The sequence below is a fragment of the Puntigrus tetrazona genome, chromosome 25, assembly GCF_018831695.1.
Source record: "Puntigrus tetrazona isolate hp1 chromosome 25, ASM1883169v1, whole genome shotgun sequence".
Taxonomy (NCBI): Eukaryota; Metazoa; Chordata; class Actinopteri; order Cypriniformes; family Cyprinidae; genus Puntigrus; species Puntigrus tetrazona.
In genome coordinates, this window is record NC_056723.1 from 14,466,791 (window position 1) to 14,478,813 (window position 12,023).

Genomic DNA, 12,023 nt, shown 5'->3' on the forward strand with positions numbered 1-12,023 from the left:
TGTTTTAAACGCGCACTTAAAAAAGTTGCTTGTCACGCTTGGCGACGTTTTCCTCGCCCGTAGCTAAGCTAAAGTAAAGCTGCGGTCGTATTAGCGCACTAAAAGTTGTGTAGCAGTGCTAGGTAGATTAATTACTAATTGCGGTCTGGTACTAAACATTTGGATTAATTACGATTACATTTACATGAAACGTTTTATATAATTGGGCTACTTTTTGTCAAACGATTAATCGCATCCAAAATAAAGGTTTACATAAGATATGCATGTTTGTTAGATGCATACAAATACGCATACATACAGCATATATTTAAAAAGATATTTACAAGTATGTATTTGTATTCACATCATTTATCGTGTCTAAATATATTTAAATGTATAAATGTAACATATTTTTTGTTAAACATACACATGCATGTCTGTATATTTGCATATACGTAATAAAGGTGCACAGCACACATACATGTTATGTAAACCAAAAATATTATTTCGGATGCACTACTTTTGACCTAACTTGTTTATCCCGTTGATTTGAATAGAATAAATACAAAGCGGGAAAAAAAATGCTAAATTGTATAACATTATGCTGTTTAAATCAATGGAATAAGCAAGTTAGGTCAAAAGTTGTGTATATATATATATATATATATATATATATATATATATATATATATATATATATATATATATAATATACACAAAAAGTAACTGCAGTTCAATAGCAAGTATTTTCAAATATCATTTAATAAAGAATTAGTTCACTTCCAGAATAAAAATTTCCCGACGATTATCCAAGATGTTATCCAAGACGAAGGTTTTGAGGAAACCATTCCAGTATTTTTCTCCATATAGTTGACTTCAATGGGGATCAACGTGTTGAAGGTGCAGTACACAATCCCAACCAAGGAAGAAGGGTCTTTTTTAAATATATATATATATACTTTTTAACCACAAATGCTCGTCTTGCGCTATGGCTTGACCTCGCACTTGGCTGTGGATATGGATATAGATATGGATATGGTTTCCAATGGATTTACTTTGTAAAAGTCTCATGTGACAGCACAGAATCTAAAAGCCAAACGCGTTTTACAAATACAAGGAAAAACAGCGATGTCTGATTATTTTGGACCAGAGTACACAGATGAAGAACTACGTCGGCGTACATCGCCTTATCAGTGTGATATTGCATGAAGTCATGGACGCAAATCGCAGAGCTAGCGCAAAATAACCAATCGACCAAAAATTACTCACCAGAGGAGACCCTTATTCCTCGGGCTGGGATTGTGTAGAACCCAAATGGTGTTGAAAATGCGACCCCTTTGATCCCCGTTGAATTCCACCAATATGGAGAAAACAATCCTGGTATGTGAATCACTTCCTCAAGTGTCTTCTCCCCTGAAGAAGGAAAGTCACAAACATCTTGGATGAACGTGAACGCGAAGTCTGTGAAATCTGAAATTCCCAAAGACCTACAGATTCGTGTTGAAACTCGCCAAATAGCACCTCACCTTAAGAAAGAGCCACGCTTTTCCAAGTTTGACGCTCTTCGTACAGCAGGCGCTTCCAAACGCGTACCAGTGGATCGATCCCCCATCTTCGTCCTTTCCACAGATACCCAGCCTCAGTCACAGCGTCGTCTCGCAGACGAGTTTTCGGGCCGAGTACAAATCCACCGCCGGCCCCACCGTCTTCCAGAAGCCTGTCAAGTTCCAGGTGGACATCACGTACACAGAGAGCACCGCGGCCACCAAGGAGCACGGCATCTATTCAGTCACCTTCACTCTGCTCTCAGGTAACCACAGCAACCACAATCAGCGCTCATCAAGACCGTCGCTTGAAATAAAAGAAAACAGCCCCGAGGAAACGGGGGAATTAATTTCTCCACGATGTTGAAGCACATTGGGATAATTTCAGAATAACCTACAATGGTATTTTTCAAAAGAAAAAAGCACGGCAGTACATATCTTGGTGTTTCCTGCCTTTTGACAATCAATATGTCAGTATTTGATAATCACGTACTTGCTCATATTTTTCAGTAATTTAAACGTTTTAAGTCTCTCCTTTGCAGCTTTCTGCCACTCTACGTAACTCTACGAGCTACGTAAAATGTTCGTACGATTATATTAACAAAGCTCCTTCTTGACGTTAAGTCTCGGAAAGGAACTTTCCCTCCCGTCCTCCAAGGAACAATTCTTACAAATATTTCCTTTTAGTTCGCAGAACGCGCCGGATAGCTTCTCGCACACTAATTATCCCATCGGTACGCTGCAGATCGCAACACAAGATAAATGCAAAGGCTACAAATAATGCATTATTTTCTGCCGTTAATATCCGCTGTCCGCCCGTGAAAGCGGCTCTTATCCGCCACGGAGTGCAGGATGTTAAATAATGCTGTTGTCCACCTAGCAGAGATAACAAGTTACAAGTAGTTTTACCATAAATTCCTGTCAGATTCTCTTTTTTTTCACTGCAATGCAAACCAAGTGAACGAGCGCTCGATTAATCCGTATTAAGGAAGCCCCGTCCCGACTCCCTCTTTCAAAATATCAGTGTTTTTGGTTTTTTTTAATAAGTGACCTGTTTCACTGCATCGCAGGTCCAAGCCGGCGTTTCAAGCGTGTGGTAGAAACGATTCAGGCGCAGCTGTTAAGCACACACGACCAGCCGGGAGTCCAGCAGCTGTCCGGTGAGTATAAACCCCCACCCCGTCCCTTCCCTCACTCCGTCCCCGGGCCCCACGACCCCACGACGACCCTCTCATGCCCTCCTCCCATCGTTGCATGTCAACACGGCTCCACAATGTTCTCCGCGCGATCACTAGAAGACGCTTCGTGGCGATTCCCTTCGGACACAACGGCTGCTCCCATTTCTCCGATTTTTCTCCGAGCCGATTGTGGACACCTCGGCTTCGTGATTTCTAGTTTTGGGGACAGGGCGTCCTGGACCGGTTGTGTAAGAGTACCTGCTACCCGTTTTAGGCAGGGACACCCTAAAAGCTCCGTCTTGCTCCGTCTGCATCAGCTATTGGGCTAAAGCGACCAGGCCGCACACATCAGGGACATTATTATTAAATATCAAGTTCTGGAATTGTTTTCCTCAGTATATACCTTCTGTGAACTATCCAGAGGTTTTAAGGATGAACGGCTGAGTGTGTTATTTTATTCATTTTTTTATTTCGTTATTTTAAGCCACTTTTCCATCCTATTCTCGGTCCACCCCGTGCACGTCCTCTCTTCTTGACACATGATGCTGTTTGGCTGTGTCCCAACCATCTCCCTGATAACAGCTCCACCTAGTGGTCTGTTGGGCAAATAACAACATCTAATACAAAACAAACAATGTATATAACCCTACAGGTAACCCTACCTTTTTCTTGATGCACACAAATAATCGTTTCAGTAACTACTGGTAATGGATCTATAATGAACAACTTTAACTGGCGTTCGTTCAACGCTGGATGGGTCTGTATACGGCTAAAAAAAAATAATAAAAAGAGTAATAATTATATAATTAAAAGGCTGCATTTATTTGACCGAAGATACAGTAATATTGTGAAATATAAGAATTGAAAAGGTTTCTGTTTGAATATGATTTAAATGTAATTAAAATGTAATTTATTCCAGTTTTTAATTTTTGGCATCATTCTTCAATTATTACTCAATTATTATTATTATTATTACAATTAGTATTATCATTGTTGTTTCCATTTTTACTGCTTAACATTATTATATATTGATTTTATTTTTCATCTAAATCAAATTTCAATAAAAAGACATTTATATTAATAATAATAATAATAACAAGATAATTTTATAATAGTAATAGAAATTTTAGTTAATAGTAAATCAGCATATTAGTGATTTCTTAACATGCATGTTAGCAATTGCTAATGCTAATATTTAGTAAAAAAATGTTTTAAAGCTTAATTTTGTATTATATTATTCCAATAAATTGCACTTTTCACGAAATAGTTTTGCTCGTAATAATAAAATATGTTTAAACATGTTAAAAAAGATATATATATATATATATATATATATATATATATATATATATATATATATATATATATATAGGTCCAGTGGTATTTTGAACTCCACTACTGCATATGTACGCATATTATTTATGATTAACAGCAAATGGCATATAATAGTGAAGTACTATTTAATAATAGGGGAGGTTTCAGGGAGTGTTGGGCAACAGAAAGACATCTCAGACCATCTCAAGAAAGTAGATCCTCGCTTCTTCTCCTCCTCCTCCTGTCGTCCTTCTCTGCTCCCACCCCAGCGTCTCTCACTGTCTTTCTTTCTCTCTCCTTTGCTTTCACTTAAACGCGTCACATTCATGCACTCGCTGTATGACTCACTGCGGTCTGAACGCACTGCTGCACTGCAGAAGAACGGCACGCACACGCTGCAGTCAGATTACGCTCGCCGCTCCAAAAATAGTCGCTCAAATTACGGACTTAATTACATTACTTCGCGTAGGAGGCCGTGGTTTTCCGCGTTCATGCAAACGGCTAACCTCCCGATGTTCTTTAGATTCACAAAAAGCATTTTTATTCCAAACAGGCGTAATTATCCGCACAAACTTGTCTAATAACCACCCAACCGAAGTCTTCTTGCCCCTAACGCAGTCTAGATGGAGACATCTGGCCCCGTGCTTGTTAATTGGAAATCGCTCGTTTGCTTCACACGGGCATGATGAAGAGCGCACACGCCGGATCTAATGAGCTAATGCGCTGATCCAATTTATAAACCAAAAAAAAAGATTTAGGGGATATCAAGCTTGTTGTTGTTCAGGCTGCTCTGGTGTTGTCTAGCGTACGGTGTCGTCTGGTGTCAACGCGCGTGTTTCTCTCTCGCAGAAAAACCCGCTCAAGTCTCAAAGCCCAAGCGTGGTAAGGCTCTCGCGCTTTCTGTGTTAAACACAGAGCATTTAGACACTCGAGTCGCGCTTAAAAATGTCCGAATGTCATTGCGTTAGCTCACAAAATTAAAATGAGCCGAAAATGCACTCAAACCCTCGGGCCGTGCAAGATGTAGATGAGTTTGTTTCCTCATTAGGTTTGGAGAAATGTAGCATTTCATTACTCGCTCGCCGATGGGTGCCGTCAGAATGAGCGGGGGAAGAACTCTGAGCGACATTTATACACACCTTTTATCTTTTAGTATATTTTAGTCCATCTAGTTATTATATATACGATAAACTCAGACCAAGCTTTAACTGTTTTGGGTTTAGCTGTTAATTCTTGCTGTTAGATATATATTTTTTCGTTTTATAAGCCACATTTCGTCAGCCGTGGATGTGTTCTTGCCAGATTTCAAAAATAACCTTCTTGGCTGCAGTCAGTGCAGTGCGAAGTTTCCTACGTCGGTAAACGTTCATAATCGTCATTCAGTAAACAAATATTAGGGGAAAAATATGTGAGTGGATTTAGATGTGAGAGGCAATTGGAAGAAGCTTTATTACAGATTATGGGCTAGAAACAACGGTTTAGAGTAAAAAAATGCTGCTAGATAGAAATATAGTCATTTATATTAAATACTAATACCGCATTACAGTAAAGTGTAGCATGCGGTATATATTACAGTATTTACAACACTTTGTTAATGAATGCTGCATCTTACTGTAGCATGAACTATATTGAACTGACGAACTTTAATAAAATCGGTAGTATAATTTAGTCTTTATTACGGTAAGCTGTATTGTACCGTAGTATATACCCTATAGCTGTAGCCAATCACAACTATAGGGTGTATTATACTACAGTATGTACAGTAATGGGTCAAGTTACTGTAGCTGTTATATTACTACAGCGACTGTAGAATTGTCACAACAAATTAATTAATATTATTAGATTACGTACTTTACGATAGCACGGTTCAAAAACACTATAGCATTTACTATAAATGACTATAATGCTTTATTCATGTGGGGTAGTGGTGTGGATTATTGTAGATTATTGTGATGATTTTATCATTCTGACGGCACCCAGTGGCACCCATTTGAGTATAATTACGATCAAATGTATTATTATCGACTTTTTGGAAGCGCTAGTCTAAAACAATGGCATTCGGGCTTATGAAAATACAGGCCTCTATATACATTTCTGCAACACCGTAATCATGAACATTACTGCGTTTCGCAGCAGTTTTAAAGCGAAATGTTTAGAGAGTTGTGCTAAAACACACGTTAAATAAGCGACCGTGGCACGTTTTAATTACGTTGGTACAGACACGTTTCATGCTACTATCAAGTCATAACTTAATATACTTCAAGTAATTGCGTGAAAATTACTCTGTAAATCATACTTCGAGTAAAAAGGAATAAAAGTTGTTTTTATGTGTAATTGGATACATTTTCAATTTTGCAGAAATTGTGGCGTGCATTTCCAGTGGTCGTGTGATTTCAAGTGATAGTTCACACAAAAATGAAGAGTCTGTCCTCATATACTGTTTTTCCAAACCTTCATGGCTTTCATTCATCTGCAGACAGTATTTTCTTGTTTGGGTGAACTATCTCTTTAACTACTTTATCACGCACACACCTTCCTTCTTTATATAAACCTGTGATAATCATAGCACTTGTAATGATGCATGTCCTTACATCATATTTAAAGTTGCACCCAAGAGACATCTAAGAGAACTGAATTAGTAAGTGTGGCACTGTTTTTTTATAATTATTTTTAGGTATTGTGCGCTTACAAGCATAAAATGACCTTCTTAGTTTGTATGTGGCTTGCAAATCTGGTCTTAACTTCTTGACAGTGCGAGCCAAACGTAAGAGGCTGTGCACACGAACACCAGAGGCTCTAACGTGCCCCTAAATGTTCAAATGAACCCTACACCACTGTGCGGCATTTGGTGTAGCCGTGCAGGTTTGCATGTGTATTCATGAGTTTGGAAGTATCCTAAATGAAGTACACTAAAGTGGGTTTTCTCATGCAGTCAGAGTTAGCTCAAGGCTAGTCTGAGCCTCAGATGGACTATTCACAGACCGTCTGCTGCATATTACACACAAATTTCCAGTCGCCAGTTCCAGCAACCAGGATGCACAGGTGTTTAATAGCCCGTCGAAAAACAGAACTTCTGTTAGAACTGGTTACCGCATTTGCCGAAGTTTGAGGTTTCAAATTTGAAGCATTTTAAATGAAATGTTGCATGATTTTTATAATGTAATTGCATGAAGGATAAAGTGCAAATGCTAATAACCTAAGCTTCTGAAATATCATGGAAGCTTGCTTTTGCCACTGGATAAAAAAAATGACTATACTGGAAAGATTTTACTGATCAACTAGTCGTTTATTTGAAGTGAATAGTCGACTAATCGCATGTTCATATTAATAAACCATATAATTCATAATAATTGGCCGTTACATGCCTATCAGTGCTCAAGCGCACACAGAAGAAGCAGAAGAAACCATTATAAATGCTTCAGTCATTATAAACCGACTTATAAAATAGTGTTTTCAGAGAATCGTCATCTCCACAGTTGACATGCACATTTGATATGGATTATATAATCTGAAAATATTTGTTTTCCATTTGAACTGGTTCATTTAAAGGGTTACTCCACCTCAAAATGAGAATTTTGTCATTAATCACAATGGTTCAATCGTAAAATTATAAAGCAACAAGAATACTTTTTGTACGGAAAGTTACAGTTCAACCACTGATGGCAGATGGACACTTTTCTGGACCTTGATATTCATCTAAAATATATCTTAAATTGTGTCCCGAAGACAAACAAAGCTCTTACGGTTTGCAACGCCCCGGGCGAGTAATGACGAAAGTTTCATTTTGGGGTGGAGTAACCTTTTAAAAGTAGACATTTTAAGTTCTGTGGATATATTTTATATCAGTAAGGCGCACAAGAAGCTTAGGTTCATTTTTTTACATGCTCAAATTCACAGAGACCTAAACGGCATAACATTTCAGATTTCGCAATCACAATTTTATCATGAACATAATTACAAAACCAGGCCAGATATAGAGTACTTGATGATATCTTGCTGATGTATATTCCGCCTGTGTAATATGGTATGTAACTGAACCGGACAGATGACACTTCATAGGCCTTTGTGACTTTGAGAAGTGAGCAGAATGAAGATTAAAGAGTACACTGTACCCATGTGTGGGTTTCCTGACTGATCTACGTGTCATTCTCTCTGGAGTGACAGATGTACAGATGCCACATCTCTTCTCTCATTACATTAGAGCCTTTTCTAATTATCTAGCCTTTTTCATTTTGGCTACGTAAAGCCATTTGAGCCCATGTGCCTCACCCCTACCAGGGCTAAAACCATCTTTAAAATCAACGTGAAATCAAAATCATGATATCAACTCTCTTTGCTTTAGTAATGCATGTTCCCGGTTTATGATTTACAAGTACAACCTAATAAAACAGATGTTTGTCTTTCAGCAAAATGGAACAACTAATCTTCCCAATTGGCACCCCCTGGCCAGAAATAATGTTAGCTATTTATTATTACAAAAATTTCACCTGTTAACATGCAATTGAATGCCTTTTAAAGTTTCAACTTGAAATAACTTGCTACCCCACTGCCTAAAAAAATGTAGTCAATTAAAATATTCCAGTTGTCACTTAAATTAACATTATGTAACTTAAAATTTCAAGTTGATTCAACAAAAAATGTAGGCAGTGGGGTAGCAAGATATTTCAAGTTGAAACAACATTTAGTTTACAGTGTAGGTATTTCAAATAATAGTAAATAACAATAGATTTGAAAATAAGTGTCAAAGATGATCTTGGCGATGACCTTCAACCTTCACCTCTACGTCAAATAGCCTCCTCAAAAAGTAGTAGACTGCAAAAATCGACTACAAACTTTTGCAAAACAAACATTTGAACCTTAATTCTTGAGGGAATATTCTGTTTCAATTGGAAGTACGTCCTGGCTGAAGTAAAATGGGTTGTAAATTATGTTTCACGTTGAATTTAAGGTGGTAGCTCTGTTATGGAACACAGCAACTGGATTCTAGTTGGTCCAAGCTGGTTTAGATGGTTGCCCATCTGAACTACTTGCCATTTGGAGACCTGGCTGAACTGGTACACCAACTTGGTTGCAGGAAAACATACAAATCCCACCTTAGTTTTTGAAGGAGTATTCTGTTTTGGTCAGATAAACAGCTTGTCAGAAATAAAATAGGTTGTAAATGCTGTTTGACGTGGATTTTAAAGTGGTAGCTGTATAGAACACAGTAGCTGGATTATAGCTAGTCCCAAGATGGTTTAAGAAATTGACCAGCTGAACTTGATCAAAGGAAATCGCTGTAAAAACCAGGTCATACCATCTTTAGTTGGTCTAGTTTATTGTGGGTCCAAGAGTGTGAATTTGGCTGAGCATCTAATGGGAACCTAGCTGAACTTTATTTGGAAAAAACAGGTCAAGCATACTTTTGGCAGTCAAGGTTTACGTACCTGGTCCAATTATAGTCAACTAGCTGAAGTAGAAGTCCAGCTAATCAACCATCTAAACTGCAGCTAATTGCATTGCTGTGGCTATGTTCCTGTTGCTCAACTAGTAGAGCATAGTACTAGCAACACCATGATTACGGTTTTTATTTCTAGTTGCAAGCCAGCTTGGACCAGCTAATGGCCACCTAGGAACCAGCTAGCTACCATTTTAAGCTGGTGTTATCAGGTTGAACCAGGCTTCATATCCTATACAGAACATTAAACTTTAAAAGTTTGTATGGCCGTCAAAGCTTCTCCAAATTTTAGTCTTCACATTTTCCTCCTCTTTCTCTCCCTTCTCCTATCTCTTTCCCCTTTCTGTCCACTTCTCCTCGTGTGAGCCCATTGTTCATTTCTCTATTTGTTCTCTCTTTGTCTCTCTTTTTTTTCCTTTTCTTCCTATCTGTGTACCTAGGCAGCCCATTGAGTAACTTCTTTGACGTAATTAAACAACTTTTTTCAGACGAGAAGAATGGTCAGGTGCCTCTTCCACCTGGCACACCCAACAGACACCCACCTAACGCCTGTCGCCACGACCCTCAGCCTAGTGACTGTAAATGCCCAGCGGGCAATCCCAGGTTGGCATCCGTTGGGACACAGGAGCAGCCCTAAAACTTTACCAATCAAGCTTTTCAAAAGTACCTACAAAAGAACTCAAAATGTACATAATCTTAGAGGCGATGGAGTTTTTATTTGGACAAACCTTTGTATTATGGAATGACTGTTTTAAAAAAAAAACAATTCTGACACAAATCCAGACACATTTCCCCTTTCACCATCTCTGCCATGTCCTTGTGCCAGTCCCCTTCCCAAACCCATGCCGTTTCTACCCCAGATATTTTCATGTCTTTACGTCTGTCTTCCCGTTTTCCTCACTTTTGTGACGGCTTGTCTTTGCTGCTAGGAATTATCCAGAAAACATATTAAAACTCCGCCCCCCACTTCCCTGCACATCCTGAGATGGACAGTTATTGACAGACGGCACTTTTCATGACGAACAAGCAGGTTTCCAAGGAGATGGATGCTTCATCCTTCATCATACTCTCTACTTCCCGCTCCCCACCTGGACTAAAACACAAACACCCACACTTCTTCCTACTCAACCTGTTTGCTCCCCTGCCATCTTCTCAGCACACCGACTTATTCAAGTGGAACCGGCTGCAAAAAAAAAAAAAAAAAAAACTAAAAACAATTCTGTTCCAAAATATAGTGAGCTTCCTCAACCCTTAATGCAACAAACTTCATAAAAATGAACAGAGAAAGCACTTAAATTAACAAAACTGAGGACTCTGTATTTGTATGTTATATATTTTTATGCACATTAAACATTATCACATTATAGTTTCGAGCTATTCACGTAGCCATGTGCTAACGTCAAACTCTATTGAATCAATCGAGTCTTAGTTGTTAGCTTAGCAACATGTCAAATGCAAACTGTACTAAAGTCAGTTGAGAATTGAGTTACTTGCGCGCATACTTGAGGAGAGCCATGCGTCACATGGAGTTGTTGCCTGTGACTTTTACAGATAACTTGTTAGCTTAGCAATATGCTAATGGAAAACTCTACTATAATCGATTAAGAATCAAGTATCCGGTGTGCACAGCGCAAGGAATGCCGTTTATACGTCACATGGAGTTGCTTCCCATAAAGAGGGAAGTTGTTAGCTTAGCAACATGCTAATGGCAAACATTACTGAATCTATTGAGAATCGAGTTGTTTGTTGTACGTTAGACAGAGTTGCTGTTTCTGAATTATGGAAGCTTATTTTTTGCCAAAAGTAATTGTGACTTATCTCAGACATTTTGTATTGCAATTCTGACTTTTGACTCGCACATACAAGATATAAACTCAGAATTGCAAGATATTCCGAGAAGAAAAGTGTGAATCGAGACTCAAGTTTAGAAAGACAAAACACAATTCTCATATTTTTCTTTCAGCTGAGAGCTTTATAACTGTCGATTATGACTTCAAAGAATTCCCATATGCAAGTTATTAACTAGCAATAAGACTTTTTTTCTTACAATTGCGAGTTTGTATCTTGCAGTTCTGGGTTTATATCTCACATTTTTGAATTATGAAAATTGTTATAAACAATTTTATTTATTTATTTACTTCTGCTGGAAATAAGCTTCCTCAATAAAGCACATTATTTTATTGGTTACAAAGGAGTTAAGAAATTGCCTTAAGCCTGGTATGCAAAGTTTTAGCCTTGATTTTGCCACCTAAGACAAATCTTGTCAGTAAACAAAATATTTCTACAAGTGTTTATTGTGCTTTAGAAGGGAGCTCACTAGGTTTGGAACAGATTCACCTTTAAAATACTACACATAAGCACACACTCACAACTCTTGGATGTTTGACTCAGATTCATAAAGACCATAGGAAAAAAAAAAAACAACAACATCAAAAAAAGAAACGCAAATCAAGAAGGAAAAGACGACTTTGAGAGCTTGTCCTGGAGGATGTGGACTTTTTCAAATTGTATCGTTTCCATTTGCGCTCTCTTGATTTTATTTATTTATGACTTTATGTTCAAAGAACATCA

The 12,023-nt window shown here is 38.1% G+C and overlaps 1 protein-coding gene across 3 annotated transcripts in view; it reads left to right on the forward strand.

Annotated features, from left to right (window-relative positions):
* brsk2a (BR serine/threonine kinase 2a) overlaps nt 1-12,023 on the forward strand; it is a 159,643-nt gene that overhangs the window by 146,128 nt on the left and 1,492 nt on the right. For 2 of the 3 annotated variants that reach the window (XM_043228637.1, XM_043228639.1), the window contains 3 exons: nt 1,609-1,789; nt 2,594-2,683; nt 9,893-10,374. In XM_043228637.1, the coding sequence (XP_043084572.1) occupies nt 1,609-1,789; nt 2,594-2,683; nt 9,893-10,089 (468 nt within the window). In that variant the 3' untranslated portion in view covers nt 10,090-10,374. The other variant, XM_043228638.1, reaches the window with a different exon arrangement.